Source organism: Ovis canadensis, chromosome X (assembly GCF_042477335.2).
Source record: "Ovis canadensis isolate MfBH-ARS-UI-01 breed Bighorn chromosome X, ARS-UI_OviCan_v2, whole genome shotgun sequence".
In the NCBI taxonomy this organism is placed as follows: Eukaryota; Metazoa; Chordata; class Mammalia; order Artiodactyla; family Bovidae; genus Ovis; species Ovis canadensis.
The window spans coordinates 128,000,651-128,021,600 of record NC_091727.1 but is presented as its reverse complement, the minus strand read 5'-3'; the positions used below and the strand labels follow the sequence as shown (position 1 = coordinate 128,021,600).

Sequence of the window (20,950 nt, the reverse complement as noted above, 5' to 3'; positions counted from 1 at the left end):
ATTTATCAGATTGCTTTTTCTTTTACAGAAAACAACGCAAATAAGTGCTGCTTAAAAGAGATTCAGATTAAATAATAGGTACAGAAAAGTTAAAAGTAAAAAAGGTGGGAATAGACACAATGCAAACACCAAAAGAGAAATCCAAAGTAGTTGTATTTAATGAGGCCAGCAGAACACTGATACCAAACCTTAATAAGGAAAAAACAAGAAAGGAAGAATGCAAGTCAGTATCTGTCATGAAGATAGATTCAAAACTCCTAAACAAAATTTAAGAAAAAAAATCTAGTAATGTATGAAATGAATCATGACAAGTGAGGTTTATCTCAATAACGAATCTTGGTTAAATATTTAAAAGTCAACCAACTCAATTTATTATTAGCTGAATAAAGGAGAAGGCTGCCAATACTTGCAGAACAGGCATTAGATAAAATTCAACCTGTATATAATTTTAAGGAATAAAAAACATACACACCACACAAGGAACGGAAAGAAACTTCTCTAAATTAAGGACTTTTTTTTAAAGCCAGAATACAATTTAATAATGAAATATTGAACTCTTTCCCCCTCAAATCAGTTTTCTTCTCCACTCTCCCTTTTGTTATCTCCCTTTTGAAGCTGTTATAAAGACTGAACTATTGCTAAAATGCAAGAACTTGGATACTCTCATACTAATGCTGAGTGAAAGAAGCCAGTGTTAAAGAGTACATGCTATATAAATCCATTTATATGAAAAAAGTAAAGTGAAGTTGCTCAGTCATGTCCGACTCTTTGCGACCCCATAGACTGCAGCCCACCAGGCTCCTCTGTCCATGAGATTTTGCAGACAAGAGTACTGGAGTGGGTTGCCATTTCCTTCTCCAGGGTATCTTCCCAACCCAGGGATCGAACCCAGGTCTCCCGCATTGTAGCCAGATGCTTTTACCATCTGAGCCACTAAAGTGATCTATAATCATCAAAGTCATTATACTGGTCTCCTTTGGGGATCATTGACTGAGAGAGGACAAAATGGAGCTTTCTGGGCACTGAAAATATTATTTTAATGTAGTTAGTGATTAGCTATATAGCTGTATACTTTTGTAAAAATCCATGATGTAGTACACAAACTTTATGAACATTACTGTAGGAACATAATATAGTATTTTTAAAAGACAGACTATCAAGCCCAGAAAAATCAAGCTATATGAAATCTACAAAGGACACTCCTCAACATAGCAACTCAAAAGGTTGAAAAGAAAATGACGAGGAAATGTTTTGTCAGGAAAATAATAACAAAAAAATTTGCAGATCTATGTTAATATCAGGAAAACATATATTTAATGGTAAAAAGAATAGAGAAAAATTGAGCGACTATGTTAAGACCCTAGCAGCATTTATTTTTTTCCTTTCCTTTTTTTGAGAGGTGGAGACAACTTTTTGTTTTGTTTATTTCTGTTGAATACATGGAAGCAGAAAAGAAGTTGGAAATAGATGGGAGACAGAAGGTAAGAAAAAGTACAGATGTTTATTATGAAGATGACTTCTAAGATAGAGCCAAGTAAGATAAGAAAATTTGCAGATCTTAGTTTCTCATCCTGCTAATTAACAGTATGCCCCTGTCTGAACCTTACATTATGATGTCTTGACAACGATAATTCACATTTTTCTAAGAAAATTTTAGACTGGTTGAGCCAGAATGTTAGTCGGATTTCCCAAAACCTGAGCGCTCAGCCAATACAAAAGCCTTATTGTACATGTTGCTTCTGAAAATAATTACTTGAAGGAAAAGAAGTTTGCAGCAGAGTTGAAAGAATTGTTCTCTCCTGAAGATAAGGCTTGTGAATACCCCATAGAGGAGGCAGTTGAAAAGTAATGAGGTGAAAATAGATTATTCTCTCATTTTTATCATGGTAGGAAGAAAAAGTTCCATTTATAAAAAATTAGGTCACATTCTCACTTCTTTCAGAATGGATTCAGAATGAGGCTAAAGGAGGATGAAATTTCATTTGGACATTCCCTTTTAACTACCTACTACTCCATGTAAGGTTTTTACTCAATTCCAGTGGTATGAGTGGGTATTCAACGTATCAAAAACACACATGGTTAGCCACAGGAACTTCAAATCTAATAAAGAATGTAAATATAGAATAACAAAAGGCACACTACAATAATGCCTATCAGAAGATTACACAAGGGCTATACAGGCAGGGTTTTTGGAATGGCAGTGTGAGGACCTCTGTAAGTCCACCCTTCAATAAAAGCAATAAAAACACTAGCAAAATTGTCAAAATTAACTTTTTCAGAACTCTAGAAATTAAGCAAACACTTGCAAATTCTAAGGAGTACTTACTTGTTCAAAAGGAACCTCCAAACACTGATAAACACATCAGGGTTTGTAGTGTTATAACTTTCCCTCCTCACCTAATCCCACTCCCCTCTCTACAGCTCCACAGTAGTGAAAAGACAATCTGCAGAATGAGAAAAAATAACTTACCAATTGTATATATGACCAAGGACTTGTTTCTAGAATATATGAAGAATATTTACAACAATAATAAAAAGGCAGATAACCTAATTTTTAAAATAGACAAAGGATCTGAATGTACAGATTCGAAAGAAGATTGTTGTTGTTTCTGAGTTGCTAAGTCATGTCTGACTTTTTGCGGCCCCATGGACTGCAGCACACCAGGCTCCTCTGCCCTCCACTAAAGAAGATCTACAAATGACCAATAAGCTCATGAAAAGACGCTCAACATCATTAGGTATCAGGGAGATGCAAATCAAAGCCTCAGTGAGATATTACTTTGAACTCACTAGGATGGCTGTAATTAAAAAGATAGACAATACAGCCACCTGAAAAAGAATGAAACTAGAACACTTTCTGACACCATACACAAAAATAAAGTCAAAATGGATTAAAGATCTAAGTGTAAGAACAGAAACTATAAAACTCTTAGAGGAAAACATAGAACACTCTCTGACATAAATCACAGCAAGATCCTCTATGACCCACCTCCCAGAGTAATGGAAATAAAAACAAAAATAAACAAATGGGACCTAATTAAAAGCTTTTGCACAACAAAGGAAACTGTAAGCAGGATGAAAAGGCAGCCTTCAGAATGGGAGAAAATAATAGCAAACAAGACAACTGACAAAGAATTCATCTCCAAACTATACAAGCAGCTCATGCAGCTCAATTCCAGAAAAATAAATGACCCAATCAAAAAATGGGCCAAAGAACTAAACAGACATTTCTCCAAAGAAGACATGCAGATGGCTAACATGTGAAAAGATCCTCAACATCACTCATTATCACAGAAATGCAAATCAAAACCACAATGAAGTACCATCTCACGCTGGTCAGAATGGCTGTCATTCCAAAGTCTACAAACAATAATGCCGGAGAGGGTGCAGAGAAAAGGGAACCCTCTTACACTGTTGGTGGGAATGCAAACTAGTACAGTTACTATGGAGAACAGTGTGGAGATTCCTTAAAAAAATGGAAATAGAACTGCCATACAACCCAGCAATCCCACTGCTGGGCATACACACCAAGGAAACCAGAATTGAAAGAGGCACATGTACCCCAAAGTTCACTGCAACACTGTTTACAATAGCTAGGACTTGGAAGCAACTTAGATGTCCAACGGCAGACAAATGGATAAGGAAGTTGTGGTACATATACACAATGGAATATTACTCAGCTATAAAAAAGAATGTATTTGAGTCAGTTTTAATGAGGTGGATGAAACTGGAGCCTATTATACAGAGTGAAGTAAGTCAGAAAGAGAAACACCAATACAGTATATTAACGCATATAATATGGAATTTAGAAAGACAGTAACAACAACCCTATATGCAAGACAGCAAGAGACACAGATCTAAAGAACAGACTTTTGAACTCTGTGGGAGAAGGCAAGGGTGGGATGATTTGAGAGAATAGCATTGAAACATGTATATTACCATATGTAAAACAGATGACCAATGCAAGTTCAATGCATGAAGCAGGACACTCAAAGCTGGTGCTCTGGGACAACCCAGAGGGATGGGGTGAAGAGGGAGGTGGGAGAGGGGTTCAGGATCGTGGACACATGTACATCCATGGCTGATTCATATCTATGTATAGCAAAATCCACCACAATATTGTAAGGTAATTAGCCTCCAATTAAAATAAATTAATTTAATAAACATTTCTTTTTCAAGATAGACAATAACAAGCGTTGGTGAGGATGTGGAAAATTGGAACCCTCATGCATTGCTGGTGGGATTGTAAAATGATTCAGCCACTGTTGAAAACAATCCAGCAGTTCCATAAAATGTTAAAGATATGTTTAAAAATAAAACAGGACCAAAATGGAATGGTTTATGCTAAGCCTCAATGTCACCAAACCAAGGTTTAATTACAGTTTGGGCTCTCCCCAAAATAAAATAGTAAACCAATCAAGAATCATCTGATCACTACTAGTTAGGCAATCTGCCCAATAGGCCCCTGGTGGTGGTTTAGTTGCTAAGTCACATCCAACTCTTGAGACCCCCATGGACTGCAGCCTACCAGGCTCCTCTGTCCACGGGCTTCTCCAGGCAAGAATATTGGAGTTGGTTGCTGTGCCCTCCTCCAGGTGATCTTCCCAACCCTGGGATTGAACCCACATCTCCTGCAGCTCCTGCATTGCAATTGGTTTCTTTACCACTGAGCCACCTGGGAAGCCCATAAATTACAATATGACCCAGAAATTCCACTCCCAGATATCTACTCAAGAGAATTGAAAGCGTCCACACAAAAACTTGTACACAAACTTTTATGGAAGAATTATTCACTATATCCTAAAATGGAAACCACCCAAATGCCCATCAATGGATTAATGAATAAACAAAATGTTATATTCATACAGTTGGAATATTCTAGTGTAAAGGAAAAGAGTACTGGTACATGCTACAACATGGATGAACTTTGATAACATTGCTGAAACACAAAGAACCACATATTGTATGATTCCATTTAAATGAAATGTCCAGAATGGCAAATCTATGTAAGTAAAAAGTGCATTACTGGTGCCAGGAGCTGGGGTGAAAGAGGAATGGGAAATGACTGCTAATGGGAAAGGGATTTCTTTTCAGGACATTTAAAAAGTTGTAAAATTTCATGATGATGCTTTCACAACTCTGAACATACTAAAATCCACCGAATTCTACACCTTAAATGGGTGATATGAATTGTATCTCAAAAAAGTTCTTTTTCAAAAGCACTATTTAATGTGAACAGGCCACATGTGCCTGGCTAACTTAGTGGGTAGAGCAGAAAACTTAGTGAATGCTGGTCACCAGTTAGAGACCCGAGAAGAGACTGACTGCTCAGATCACTTCCTTGAGTGACCTAGACTAGTCCTTCTTGAATCAAGACCAAGGGAAAGGTTCAGATAGGAATGGTGATTAAGTCCAAAGAGCTTGGGTTCCATATGTCTACACTTGACCAAGAGAAATGGCTGAACTGAATAGCCGTAAGCAGCCCTACAACCCAGTTTATTGCTCTTACAGTCTGCTATTCCAGGCCCCTTAACCATCTCCTGAATTGTACTGATACCTCTCAACACATCAAAATGTATCTAATCAGTCCCAACTTCATACACTCCAATAGGGGGCTGGCTGCATAATCTCCTCTGTCATGGGTAGGAAAATATTTCTGAATCAGGGACTGTATGCCAGACAATCACCTATAAATAGGTAAACATGAGTCATTTTTGGTATACAGTAGTTAACTTTGCCAGTGTTGGTAAATAATAGGAGAGAAGTCTGGAAGGGAAAATTGAGGCTAGACTAAGATAGGTCTTCAAAAACTAGAATTTTGGAAAAAATGAGAATAGAGTGATCAAAGTTTGTGTCGAGGAAAGAGAAAGAAAGGCGGAATGGGGTGGGGGGAGGGGGTTGGTGGAGAATGAGCAGAATTGGGCAAGTTACTTGGAACTCCTCTGTAATCCATTGTTTCATTTATTGTCCATTAGTCAAAATTATTTTGTGAGCTTCATGAGGGTATAGATCATGTCTATTTTGCTCATCACTATATACCCAGAACCTTGCACAATGCCTGTCCCATAGTATGCATTCAATAAATATTTGTTGAATGAACAAATGAATTACAATGATGGGGGGAGGAGGGGAAAGACACGAAAAAAATTAAATAGAAACATTCCAAAAATTCAAGCACGGATAACAGAAAGCATACAGAAGATTATAAGTGCAGAGGAAAAAAACGCATTCAAATTTTGGACTCACCAAGTCTGAGAAGCCTGTAGTGCACACTGGTGTTCATATTTAATAAATAGAATTGCAACCCAGAGACGAGTTGGAGGGCAGTGCTGGATACATGTTATTGAAATTCGTTAGCATACAAGTAACAATTGAGACCACGTAGGAGGAGAGAGGAGAAGGCAATGGCAACCCACTCCAGTACTCCCATGGGCGGAGGAGCCTGGTAGGCTGCAGTCCCTGGGGTCGAGAAGAGTCGGACACAACTGAGCGACTTCACTTTCACTTTTCACTTTCATGCATTGGAGAAGGAAATGGCAACCCATTCCAGTGTTCTTGCCTGGAGAATCCCAGGGACGGGAGAGCCTGGTGGGCTGCCGTCTATGGGGGTCGCACAGAGTCGAACACGACTGAAGTGACTTAGCACTAGCAGCAGGAGGAGAGAGGTGTTAAACAGGAAGACACCCTGGAAGTGACGTCAATAAGAGGGGTGCAGAGGTCATAGGGTACGGGGAAGAGTCGTTGCTTCAGTTAGAGCTAGACCAAAGGGAGGGAGACAGGAAAAAAGCAGATTGAAGTATGAGAAAATTCAGAAGTGACTGGTCTCAGGGAGACAGAGAACAGTACCAAGGAAGAAATTATTTTTCTGAGGAGCCACACACCAGCTATTCATGGTAAAGAGACTATCAAAATATCTGACTGACTTGACTGCCGAGACATCGTTGGGGACTTTGAGTGGTTTTGAAGTATGTTGGGGAGTGGAGTCTGGTTGCAGTGGTAGTTAAACTACTTAAACTTGAATTACAATTAGTTTTGTGACCCTAAACATATTATAAAGTAGTGAATAATTTTAGGAGTATTACTGAGACACGGGTAAATTCAGTTAAGATTGAGTCTTTGAGAAGGTTCCAGAACTTTACGCCATTTTCTACCAGTGTTGTTGCACGCTTTTCCCCAAGCTCTACCCACTTTTCCTACTCGATTACAGGTCTGGTAGGTTTCATCAGCTAGCCCTTTCCCCACCCCCTGGAGCAAAGAAGCCCGCACATTAGACGCTTTAAATAGGTCTTTTTTTCGCTGTCCTTGGACGTGTTGGAGAAATGGATACTTTTGTTAAGATTATCCAGTTACAAAAGCGGAGTGATTTTTTTTTTTTTTCTAAACTAAGTTAATAAATATCAAACAAGTGAGTACATAAGGCAGACGGGACGGGACGGGACGGTCGGAACTCAAGAGAACTGTACTTAAGGTTGGTACATCGGGGTGATTTTAACATCGGACCGAGGTACTTCCGGGAGAGAATGGGCGGGCAGAGAATTCTGTGCGTTTGGCGGGTTTCGCTGTCTTGCTAAGTATTTGATCATCCCACAGGAGAGGGAACCAGGGACAAGAAGACGTAGTGACGTCGCCACTGAAGAAAAAGGACAGTTCGGAGTCCCCGATGGCCATGGCTGTGGTGAGTGCCCCAGCCGCCGCAGGGTGCCGGGCGCAGGCGGCTGAGGGGAGGGGCTCTGGGGCGGGCTGGTTGCTGGTCACGTGGTCAAGCGGCGAATCAGGGTTTGGCCCGCCAGGCGCCGGGGGCGGGGCCCGCTCTCTGAAGCCCCTCATTATTCCCCGACCGCCGACCCACGACCCCCGAACCCCCACCTCCCAGGGCTGTGCAGTTGCTTTCCGATCCTGGAAAAGACCCTAAGACGGAAACTAGCGAGAGTTGGGAATGTTGGGGTCTGTTGCTTATGGCTTGTAATCCTTTCACGATTTACATAACTTTCAATTACGTGAGAGTGAAATGAAATTAGTTATTAATTCAAATAATAGTTTGGTCTGGTAAATGGCTGGGGAAGAAAGTAGTTTTCTCGCAGGAGAAAACCGCAACAATATTTCTTTTCTTCCGTTTTAAAATCCTTTACATTGCTCGCTTTGGCAGCACGTATGCTAAAATCCTTTACAAACTCCTGTAAATTTTTACACAATATGAGGACGTTTTCTGAGTACCTAATTTTTCAAACAAGTTCGTAGAACATACTCAGTTTTTTTCTCATTCAACAACTTTTGAATAACTTATCAATAATTTAGCAGCTTGAAAAGGGAACTCAACAATTTGCTAACTTATTCAATGGTAATTCGCGTCTGCCCGCACTGCCCCCTGCCTCTTTTTTTTTTTTTTTTTTTTTACAGTTCAGAACCCATCGTTTTTTATTGAGGTAAATGTTTTCTAAAATACTGGAAGCCTAAAACACCAGTTGCCATGCAAAGATTGTAAATTTATGTTTAAAGTAAGAAAAATCTGAAATTCACTAATGAATGGTTAGTATGTCCTAACCATAATGTACTTAAAAATAGTGAAAGTTGGAAACCTAGGCCCTAACCTTAAAAATGTCCAAATTTATATGGAAGAATGTAGACTGTGTATGGAGTTATATAATGATTGAAATAAACCACCAGCTTTTGTTGGTGATATGTTTGTGAGGGGTTGGAAGGGTGGTAATTACATTTTAATGAAATTTTTCTTGTAGGAATTTAAAACTTATGTAGATCAGGCATGCAGAGCTGCTGAGGAATTTGTCAATATTTACTATGAGACAATGGACAAAAGAAGACGGGTGAGTGTTACAGACTACTATTCTTTATTAAATACCAGTTTGTTTGTTTGTTTGTTTGTTTTTGAGCCAGCCATTCATCCAAATTGCATAAGTGATAGCTATGTTCTCTAAAAACACATTGCTTAGGAAAGGGTTGGTATGGCATTATGGATGTGTGAACTGTGGAATCATACCCCAGTTTTGTGTTTGCCAAGTTCTGTGACCTTGGGCAAGTTGCTAACCTCTCTCAACCCTGTTTTATTTTTAGGGTGGTAAATGGGAATTAACTACTGCACTTAACATGGGACCCAACATATATTTACTTAAATTCGTTACATTTTCTTAATCACATAATTTAACCAATATAGTTAAAATAGTATTAGTGCTAGTGAAGGGGGTCTGTCATTACAGAGAATGTTCCCTGATTTGCCCCTTTAATTTCATATATTAATTGATAATTTTGTGTTAAAGCTCACATCTGTATCTGGCACTCACAAATAGAATCTGCCTGGCTTGGATACTTTTAGTCTTCCACAGAGAAAGTTCTCACTTCATCAGCTTTTTTCATTGTGATGTGTTCCTGAGCCATATCTTTTAAGGATTTCTGTATGTGACCTAGAATCTTCACTAGGTCTATTATCAGTATAACACTGTGTTGTAGAGAACTCTTGTCTATGCTGTAGAAATAAATATCTCTAAAAGCTGTTTTGTTAAGGCAGAAGATTAAAAAGAAGTTCTTGATACTGATGTTTGATGATGTGGGACCTGGCACAGGATGTAACAGTGGACATTTGTTGGGCCTTGGTGCCTTCAAGGACAAAGTAGCAAAATAAAGAAAGCAACATAGTTCATTTCCAGAGTCCAGATATGTGTTGGCCCTTTAAGTTTTAAAATTTAGAGCTAAGCAAATAATGTCCCCTTTGACACACTAAATTCCTGTGACTGACTCCAGGAACTAAAGAGTTAACTGTTGAATTCTTCCTTATTTGAGTTTTAACTTACTTGACTTATCAAAGACTCTGCTTTAGCAAGTACTATTGATTGTTTTGGACTGAATAATGCTATTTCCATGGCGATAAAAGGAACTAATTCTTCTTAACACATACAACATTAAATGGTTCAAACATAAAAGGGCTCACATTGTATATAAACACTAGGATTGAAAGGTACAGGTAGGGCCTGACAGACAACTTTGTTCACAGAATTAGAAAAGGGAGGGAGATTCAAACTGGTTCCAGGCTGCAAGGGCTTTGAAACCTGTGATCATTTAATTCATTTTAATTACAGAAAGCAAAACTTAAAAAAAAAAAAAAAGCCTATCCATTTGATACAAAGGTTTCTCAGTGTGGCTAAAGTGAAAGATGAAAAAAAAGTAGCTAGCTGCCTAGTATATTAAGAGGGCTTCCCTGGTAGCTCAGCTGATAAAGAATCCACCTGCAATGTGGGAGACCTGGGTTCGGATCCCCTGGAGGAGAGCGTGGCAACCCACTCCCGTATTCTTGCTTGGAGATTCCTAGGAACTGAGAAGCCTGGAAGGTTACAGTCCATGAGGTCGCAAAGAATTGGATACGACTAAGCACAGCATAGCACAGGATAATAACCATTTAAGGGCAACTGTATAAGGCAGATACCTTGTTCACATTGTCCTCTGTGGGAGGGGGCAAGGGAAGGAGAGATGGAGAAAGAACTATAAAAATGTTTAAACACCCGCTGTAACCTTTCAATCCATTTCTACAAGATAATTTGCCCCAAAGCAAAAATCTTTCCCCTTTTTTTCTTTTTTCTTTCTTTTTAGGCACTAACCAGGCTGTATCTGGACAAGGCCACTTTAATATGGAATGGAAATGTTGTTACAGGGCTGGAAGCCCTAGCCAATTTTTTTGACATGTTGCCTTCTAGTGAATTCCAGGTCAATATGTTAGATTGCCAGCCAGTTCATGGTAAGATCATGGTCTTTTGAGGTACTTGTTTTCCTTTAGTGGGCACTGAACTTTAACACCAAAAGCAGCTAGCAACTTTCAGTGGTAGCAGTAATTACTTTTTTGAGCAAGTTAAATATGAAAAATTCAGCTGTCAAGTCAAACTTTTGATCCTCATTTAGATGCATCTAATTCCAGAGAGCCAGTGGTAGGTTTTGGTGGATTGAGTGATTGTGCAGCTTATTAAAAGTCATGTGGCAAATTGAGCCTTACTGTGATTTCTGTTGATGGAGAGGAACAACTGTCTCTTTTCCCTAAATAAATAGTTGCCTTATGTACCTTGAAATGTCTCAAGAGAAAAAAATGTACCATATCTCTGATTAATGTTTTATTATCTTACAACCTATTAAAATTTCACAGCAAACGTGAAAGGGTAGCTTTCAAGGCAGATTTTGATTTCAGGCAGATTGATGCAGTTTATAAGATTAACCTCTAGGTGGGGTCCTAAGCATCTTAAGCAGTAGTTTCCTGAGTGATTTTTTGCCTTTATAGTTCTTGAAAAGAATGACAACTTAAACAAAATTTGACCAAGTTCTGTTTAAAAAAAAAAAAAACCAACAAGGAGATACTAACACAGGAACCAAAAGGCTAGATATTGAAAGTTTAGAGTACCCAAAATCTTTCTGGACTGAAAATAATGTTAGTATCTTTGAAATGGTTATTGAGTTTTCTGGCTCTGGGTGGGCATGCTCAAGGTTATGCTTAAAGTAAAGACAGTTTATGAAACTTTTTTTAGTGTTTAAGTTATATACAATGTGTTTAAGCCTGTAAATCTGCCTGTGTAAAGAATCCAACCTCTTCTCTTTTCTTGTGTGGGTGCAGAGCAAGCTACTCAGGCCCAGACCACAGTTCTTGTTGTGACCAGTGGAACTGTGAAGTTTGATGGCAACAAGCAACACTACTTCAACCAGAACTTCCTGCTGACCGCTCAGACTACTGCTAACAATACCGTGTGGAAGATTGCAAGTGACTGCTTCCGTTTTCAAGATTGGGCTGCTATTTAAAGGGGGCAGAAGTCCATTCTTTTTTGGTCCATTAGTTCCAGCAACAGAAATTTATGTGAGTTATTAATTCATTTCATTGTGGAAGCATTAAAAACGAGTATGTGCTGAAACTAAATTTCTTTAATATTTTTTTATTCCTAGCAGCACCTTTTCTAGCAGCTGCCAATTTGAATCATTGCCCTTAAGAGCTTTAATGCTAGTTTTCTACATGCCTTATACATGTTTCACTAATGACTTTCTTACAGTAACATTATATCCATGATCGCTGTATTAGCATATTCACTGTGAGCCCAGCATATCGCAAAAATAAAATCTTTTTATAGTACTATCTATGGGATATCAGCACAATGTAACTTTCTGGGAGGAAGTGGAGTGTTTATTGTTGTTGTTATTAGATTAATTTAGGTTAATTTTGTAGTATAAAATGTACCTTTTTCGTTTAACACTAGTAATGCGGTTTATATATAAGGCTTTTTTAAAGCAGTTCAATGAACGCATTACTAGTTTTGGTTTACATAACTACTCTGACATACTGGAGTCACATGTAGAGATGTTCAATAGTCTTTTTATATTAAGTAATTTTTTTCATGTTGGCATGTTTTCTTATGAAGTGAGTTAATCTACTCGAGAGATATAAAGTGTTCTCAGTTGATACCCGAGTGTTGGATACACTCAGTGACTTAAAAGCAAGACTTCTTTAAAAGCTTTTTCTTGGCAGCTCCGGGTCTGTAACTTTAGATAGTAAATGGTAGTAGGACTAATAGCTTTAGTGGGAGAATGAGGAGTGAAAAATGTATAGATCCGAGGTTGGCCACAAGTAAGGAAGGATGGCCAAGTGGTACGCTTTGGGTATTTGTTTTCTACCTCCTAAAAATGTAGCCTAATTTTAGAATTTAAGTCATTAAGGTAATAAGTATCTTTACCAAAAGGTCATGAGTGTCACTTTTGTTCTAAGAATTATTTTTAAATGTTTTTCTAGTTCACCCCATACTTATTATTACCAGTATATGTTTCAATTTAAGAACTTGTTGGGGAAAAATGTCAGCAATAAGCCTGACCCTGCAGCAGGGTCTGACAGAAAAGTTGGAAACAAAGCCATGGCTCTCTCTTTGGGACCCTTAACTTCTAAGTCTTCCACGTGAACTTCAGACCAAAAGTCTGCTACATACTATCCACCCCCAAAGTGAGTGATTTGTTCCCTGTGTTTACACTGTCAACTGCATGATCTTTTTACTACTTAAAGCTAAAATTATTTAATCTCATAATGGTGTTCTTCCATATGGCATTGAGCAAATAGATATGTTATAAAACATGTTCCTGTTATATAGCTCACATTTTCTTTTTGGAAAAGATAGAGAACAGCAGATCTTCATAGCCTATAAACTTCAGAAAAACCAGTTGATTCATTCTGTGTCTCAGCATCTAAAGAGAAAGAAATCTTTGTTTTTTGGTTAAAATTTGAACATTTTTCCATTCTTGAATTCATCATTCTCATGTTGTTACACTAGATGTGCCAACTTTGTTTCCACATTCCAACTCAGTGTTTCTTGTTACTTAATTTGAAGATCAACAATTCATTTACTCTTGTCACAAACTACACGTCACATTTCTGATATAAAATAGAACTAAGTAGGAGAAAGGGATGGAACAGAAATATAGACCACACCTTCTTGTAGTACTGACTAAAGCTTACACATATTCTACTCAAACTGAGTTTATTCTAATTTTGGATTGACTTTTTAAAACCACAGCTTTAGTAGCAACAATCAGATTGCCCAAATATTGCCTTTTCCCTAAAGGAGAACAGTCTCAAGTAAAAGTGGCATATAACTAGCAATAACTGAATTGACTGGTTGTATGTATTCTGTTCATTACTTGAGTGCTTTAAGACTTGTGTATAAATTGCTGTTTCCAAACTCTGTATAACTTTAATGGCTGGAACTACTCTTATATGGACTAGACTGTATTTTTGACGTGCATATTTTTGTAACTTAAAAAAATAAATAAAAATTGCCTTTAACAAGTTTTCTCAAGCTTGGTTTAAGGTCTTTTGATTTTTTTAAGGCTCCCGAACAGTTAGTTGTTTCTTCTTACACTATAAGGTTTAAAAAAGAATTTTAAGTTAGGATATTGAAAACAGTGATTGACAGCTAGGACCTTGTCTTTTCTCTAGCCTACCTTGTTCTTCCCTCTTTTCCTACGAAATACATTCCTGAGATAACCTGTTTGAAGTAGCAGTGAAGTTTCTAGTGAAATGTTAGAAATTCTAAGTTTGAAAAACTAGCCAAATATTAAAAAAAACTAGCCAAAATTCAGTAGGCATTGAAACCAAAAGACAGTTCATTTTCAGGGGGAAAAAAGTGGTCCCATTAACTTTAATTCTACATTAAAAATATGTCAACAGACACTTTAGGAGTGAGAAGAGGCAACAGCCTTTGAAATCAACCCCTGTATTTCATCTCTTCAATGAGGCACGTATTTTTGACAATTTAATACCCCTGAAATTGATGTATTATAAATTCTTGCTAAAGCATACTTTAATCAGCCTTTTTTTCCTTTCTCAGTGGTACATAAAATTCTGTCTTAAAATCAATGGTGTCTTAGATTGATGAAATACAGTAATGAATTTTGCTAGATAAAAATGGTTAGGAATCTACTCAGGTGTAAATTTGTAGGCATTAGTTAAAGTAAAAGACTGTAAGCTTAAAGGTTAAAGACTCATGACTCAAACTCTATCACCAAGTTATTTGCTTTTCATGTCTACCTCATGACGCTGAAAGAACCACAGACCTTATTTAAGCATGTAAGTGGCTTGGTGAACAGGAATCAGCACTTTCCTAGTTTCTGGAAATTTCCTAGTAATGTATTTGTTGTTTAGCTAAGTGGTATCCAACTCTTTTGCAACTCCATGGACTGTAGCCCACCAGGCTCCCCTGTCCATGGAATTTCCAGGCAAGAATATTGGAGTAGGTTGCCATTTCCCTCTCCAGGGGATCTTCCCGACCCAGGGATCTCCTGTATTTTCAGGTGGATTCTTTATCACTGAGCCACCAAGGAAGCCCGTTAATAACATACAGTGTGTCTAAAAAGATAACTCTCGATGAGGTTAAAGGATAAATGCAGTGTTTGGGAAAGGAGCAAGTAGCCAAAGTCAAGAAGGCATTTTATTCTGAAATGTTGCTGGATTGACTTGCCTGAGATTACTGATGCAGGAAATTTGATTGCAGGGGACTTCAGTTGCTGATTTTTGTTATAATTTAATTATTTAATATTAAATTATTGATTTAATATATGATAGAATAAGCATAGATGTGCTTTAACCTTATATATTTAGGGAGAGATGGTAGGGCATATTTAGCTTTTTTATTTAACAATTGTCTCTATAACAAAAATACTCCATCAAAACAGTTGCTACCAAACTGCTGTATTCTATTAGATATTTGCCCTTCTTTGTCAGATGCATCTTTCTATACAAAAGATTTCTTGGTGACTTACCAGTGGGCTATATACATCAATTTTGCTTCCCAGAGAAGCCCTAAAAAGTAGAGAACTATAGAATATTGTTGAAATAATGTGTCAGATGGAGGGTCTTAGACTACAGACTCCATCTGAGGTTGAAGTATATGCACCCTCTAGATCAGTGGTTTTCAAAGTTTTGCTGTAACCCATAGAGGTGTAAAATGTCACAAGCCAGTATACAATACATCTACATATAACAAACTAGTAATAAAAATTACGTGTCCAAAATAAAACTCATGTCTTATTTTGTGATGTGCTTTTGGAATTTTCTACTTCATTTTATTAATTTTTAAAGTGCTGATCATAGCCTGCTTAATTGATTTTTACAACTTCCTGTTAGATTGTCCAGCAGTTTGGAAAGCACGAAAATAGAGAAAGCATAATATTTTCACCATCACTTTCTATCGGGGGGTGGGGAGGAGGATTGGCTTTTAAAAAGCAGTGTTTTGTCAGTGATGTCACCTGAGGCTTAGAAAAGATTAAAAACTTCCTCTCAGGCATGTCATATTTGTGGAGGACAATGAAGGGGTAGGTCTGTTTCCCTCCCATTCCTTATCTTGTACCTGAAGTTCAAAGCTAAGAAAACAACTGGTTAGGCTAGTCTTTAGGCAGAATCTGGGAATAGGATGTGTGGCAATGAAACAAAGATGAAACAGAGGAGGCTGCCCTATTTCAAATGTCCAAGCAGAGAACTGAGAAGGCATTCCAGCAGAAGGATTTTTGAACACAGTTTGATACCAAATACACTGTATTTCAGCCTATTTTAAGTCAATTTCATGTGTTTTTCTCTTTCCCTCCCTTCTTGGACACCCCAAACATCTGCATTCAACCCTCTTGGTTGGGAATTCCCTGGCAGTCTAGTGATTAGGACTCAGCACTTTCATTTCCAAGGCATGGGTTTGATCCCTGGTTGGCGAACTAAGATCTTGCAAGCCACACAATGCATTGGGAGGGGAAAAAAAAACATGATTTAACAAAGGCTATGGTGGGCTCTAAAGTGTAAATCTTAGCAGGACTTGTCCAGCTCCACAAAAAGCCTAAGATTTGATTGGTACAGATAGAGATGACTTTTTTTTAACTATGAAAGGAGATCGAGGGCCTTTAAGAAAAGCAAGGATAGCAATTCACAAATGTATTTTTGAGAGGTCTTTCTATAAAGGGGGGGAAAAATGGGCCTGAACATTATTGACTCCAGTTCTCTTACTCAACGGCAGGATATCAGCAAGAAGTGTCTGCAACACTTAGCAACTGCAGGTGCTACAGTCCGCCTTGGAGCCCTAAGCTGGCTGAGGTGGCCAGCCTACTCTCTCTTCCCCAACCCTTCCGTGTTGTTTCTGAAGGAGCCTTTGGGAAGGACTTCTCTAATAAGCTCATCTGTCCATCGGTGGCACCCAGGATCCCCAGTGGTCCAAGTCCAATCCCGTGGATAAAAATTCATTGTTTCTTGATGTTGCTAGTGAGAAATTGCAAGCTTGGGACAAGGGACCAGAAGAGAAATTAGCTAGGGGGAGGCGGAGGGGCTGTTGGATAAATTTTACCTTCTAAACAACTGAAAGTAAAAGGAGGAAGTAGGGGAGAGAAACTAGAAAATTTAGCCTCCCTTGGATAGGAAATTGATCATCACTGCATGACAGTTAAGGATCCCCTTGCATCTTAGAATGAGAAATGCAGCCAAAATACACATACATGGGACTTCCCTGGTGGTCCAGTGGCTAAGAACCCACCTTCTAATGCAGGGGATGTGAGTTTGATCCCTGATCAGGAAACTAAGATTCTTACATGCCACAGGGCAACTGAGCCTGCATGCCACAACTAAAAATAAGCCCATGTACCACAACTAAGAACTGAAAGTGTAAAGTGAAAGTGTTAGTTGCTCAGTTGTGTCTGACTCTGTGCAACCCTATGTACTGTAGCCCACCAGGCTCCTCTGTCCATGGAATTCTTCAGGCAAGAATACTGGAGAGGGTTTGCAGCCAAAAATAAATATCTTAACAAATAAAAATATACATACATATGCTTACAAATGTCTGGGAGACCAGTACAAAACTAATAATGGGGACCTCCTTCCTCCATGTGCCCCTTTCTCCCAATCTTCTGAGGCCCTACACTGTTATGCTTCCTAAAAATCTCCCCAATTTCAGACTCTGGTCCTATCCTGCCATCCTCTCAAATCCTTCTTTCCATCACACCCAAACTTCTTGTCCCAAGAATCATCACTTCAGGCCCCACCCTCCACTCTCAAGTTAAGTCTAACTCATAAACTCACCATGGAGATGATTAGCTTCTATCTCTTGGGGTTGTTATATTTTGTCTGGAAGCAGCTGGAACAATACCATAATTCAAAGGAATGGCTTACTAATCTTGGCTCTTCAGACATATTTTGTGTGTGAGGAATGGGAGAAGTTTGACTTGAAGATCAGAGAGAGGGACGTTTGGTGCCCCTCCTACTATACCATGTAGGAGGGGAACTCATAGCATTTATCATGGCATATAAATGAGCCCACCATATAAGCTCCCAAAAAGCTTACTGATCATATTTTCTTTTGACTTCTGTTCGCTGTCCTAAATGGCTTTCACTCCACTGCTGCTCTCTCTCTGTCAGTGGGCTGAGAATACTCCCAAACCTCATTTCTCCCTCATGCTGCTTATGAGACTGCAGAGCCCCTCTGGCAGCAGCCAAAGAAAGCTCTAGAAGGTGGTTTTGTGTGAGCTAATGAGTCTGGACACTAAAGTCAGAGAACTGGCAGACTTGCCAGTTGCTAGTTGTGTGATCCTTCAGCAAGTCACTAATCCTCCACCAGAGCCTCCAATACCTCATCTATAAAAGGGAGATGATAGTACTGACATGGCAAGGTTATTGTGAGGCCTGAGTTAGATACAGCTGTACTGTTCCTGGCACACAGCAATAATATAGCTGACCATCACTGAGCACTTACATGTGCCCAGCTATGCTGAGCACCTCACATGCATTATTACCTCATTTGACATCACAATAGCCTTATGAGATAGGTATTATTGTCATGACCATTTCACAAATGAGGAAACTGAAGCTTAAAGAGATAGTCACTTGTCCAAGGCCATTCAGTGGCAGAAGCGGTTTTCAAAACTAGCCCTTTATGATTCTAACAATAATGATACCAAAATTACAGGCACTTCACCAATAGTAGCAATTACTATAATTGCTGTGTGTACATTCTTAAGCAAAGAGGAACTAAAGAGCCTCTGGATGAAGGTGAAAGAAGAGTGAAAAAGATGGCTTAAAACTTAACATTCAAAAAACTAAGATCATGGCATCTGGTCCCATCATTTTGTGGCAAATAGATGGGGAAACAATGCAAACAGTGACAGACTTTATTTTCATGGGCTGCAAAATCACTGCAGACGATGAGTGCAGCCATGAAATTAAAAAGACGCTTGCTCCTGGGAAGAAAAAGCTATGACAAACCTCAGTTCAGTTCAGTTCAGTTTAGTCGCTCAGTCATGTCTGACTCTTTGTGACCCCATGGACCGCAGCACACCAGGCCTCCCTGTTCATCATCAACTACCACAGTTTACTCAAATTCATGTCCGTTGAGTCAGTGATACGATCCAACCATCTAATCCTCTGTTATCCCCTTCTCCTCCTGCCTTCAATCTTTCCCAGCATCAGGGTCTTTTCAAATGAGTCAGTTCTTCGCATCAGGTGGCCAAAGTATTGGAGCTTCAGCTTCAGCATCAGTCCTTCCAATGAATATTCAGGACTGATTTCCTTTAGGATGGACTGGTTGGATCTCCTTGCAGTCCAAGAGACGCTCAAGAGTCCTCTCCAACACCACAGTTCAAAAGCATCAATTCTTCAGTGCTCAGCTTTCTTTATAGTCCAACTCTCAACATCCATACATGCCTACTGGAAAAACCATAGCCTTGACCAGACAGACCTTTGTTGGCAAAGTATGTCTCTGCTTTTTAATATGCTGTCTAGGTTGGTCATAAGTTTTCTTCCAAGGAGTAAGCATCTTTTAATCTCATGGCTGCAGTCACCATCTGCAGTGATTTTGGAGCCCCAAAAAATAAAGTCTGTCATTGTTTCCACTGTCTCCCCATCTATTTGCCATGAAGTGATGGGACCAGATGCCATGATCTTAGTTTTCTGAATGTTGAGTTTTAAGCCATGTTTTTCACTCTCCTCTTTCACTTTCATCAAGAGGCTCTTTCCTTCTTCTTTGCTTTCTGCCATAAGGGTAGTGTCATCCGCATATCTGAGGTTATTGATATTTCTCCTGGCAATCTTGATTCCAGCTTGTGCTTCATCCAGCTCAGTGTTTCTCATGATGTACTCTGCATATAAGTTAAATAAGCAGGGTGACAATATACAGCCTGGACGTACTCCTTTCCCCATTTGGAACCAGTCTGTTGTTCCATATCGAGTTCTAACTGTTGCTTCTTGACCTGCATATCTCAAGAGGCACGTCAGGTGCGGCTGGAGCGAGCGGACTGGCCCGAGACCCATGGCGTGGGCTTCCCCGCCTGGCTCTGCAGACTGGCCAGCGAGGCCGGGGATCTCCTGCGAACTGGGGAGGAGCCACCGCCGCCGCCAGGCCGACTGCGCGTCCCGGGAGCGTGGAAGGGGGCGGGGAGAGCGGGGAGCCCTGGGCGATCCGGGCCCTTAAAACATCCCGTCCTCCCTCGCTGACCCTGGGCTCCCGCCGCCTCGCTCCAGAGCCATGGCCACAGGACCCAGAAGCACAAAAGGCTGCTTTGCTACAGAGACTGCAGAGGCTCTCTGAGGGCAAGACGTTTGCTCTGTTCTTCTGCTCAGATAGTCTTGGGGACAAGTGACTGCCGCAAACTGAGAAGAGAATCGGGTTTTCGCCTTTGTTTCCTCGTGATGCTGCTGTGTCCAGAGGCCGGGAGAGTTCAAGCTCCATCAGTAACATCAAAGTGCTGTCTCCTGATTGAACTGTTTTCAGGAACTGACATCAGTTTTCATACAGCTTAAGCTTAAAAGGTGAAGAAACTGAAGCATGAGAGAGCCACGTGATTTGAGTATCATGAAGCCTGAAAGGTGGTGATTCCTTGGTTTCTGCTTTCTCCATCTGACTTAGCAGCACATTGTTTTCTGGCTGTTACATGGAAAATTTATTTTGTATTAATCATAAATGAAGCAGTACGAATTTGTTGTCTATTTTGTGATCACATGGATCACAGCCTTGTCTCACTCAGTGAAACTATGAGCCACGCCATGTAGGGCCACCCAAGACGGATGGGTCACGGTGGAGAGTTCTGACAAAATATGGTCCACTGGAGAAGGGAATGGCAAACCACTTCAGTAGTCTTGCTTTGAGAACCCCATGAACAGTATGAACAGCATGACAAACCTAGACAGCATATTAAAAAGCAGAGACATCAGTTTGCCGGCAAAGGTCTGTGTAGTCAAAGCTATGGTTTTTCCAGTAGTCATGTATGGATGTGAGAGTTGGACCATAAAGAAGGCTGAGCACTGAAGAACTGATGTTCTTGAACTGTGGTGTTGGAAAAGACTCTGCCTAGATCAGACCATGATAGCTGTTTTCTTGGGGTTAGAAAAGGTAAGAGGTTGTGTCAGCAAGAGACAAGGCTTGATTAGCCCTTCCAGAAAGAATTAACCTTTCAGCTCTGAGGAGGACAG

The 20,950-nt window shown here is 39.6% G+C and overlaps 1 protein-coding gene across 3 annotated transcripts; it reads left to right on the top strand.

Moving 5' to 3' along the window:
• The first annotated feature begins 6,724 nt into the window (after positions 1–6,724).
• Positions 6,725–13,817, top strand: NXT2 (nuclear transport factor 2 like export factor 2). 3 transcript variants are annotated; one of them, XM_070290951.1, is made up of 5 exons: positions 6,725–6,893; positions 7,591–7,675; positions 8,736–8,822; positions 10,597–10,741; positions 11,603–13,817. In XM_070290951.1, exons 1-5 carry the CDS (start codon positions 6,799–6,801, stop codon positions 11,782–11,784), a joined length of 594 nt encoding a protein of 197 aa, XP_070147052.1. In that variant the 5' UTR covers positions 6,725–6,798; the 3' UTR covers positions 11,785–13,817. The 3 variants fall into 3 exon arrangements, with proteins under 3 accessions (XP_070147052.1, XP_070147054.1, XP_070147053.1); XM_070290953.1 differs by lacking the exon at positions 6,725–6,893 and adding an exon at positions 7,418–7,468; XM_070290952.1 differs by lacking the exon at positions 6,725–6,893 and adding an exon at positions 7,488–7,504.
• The last annotated feature ends 7,133 nt before the right edge of the window (positions 13,818–20,950 follow it).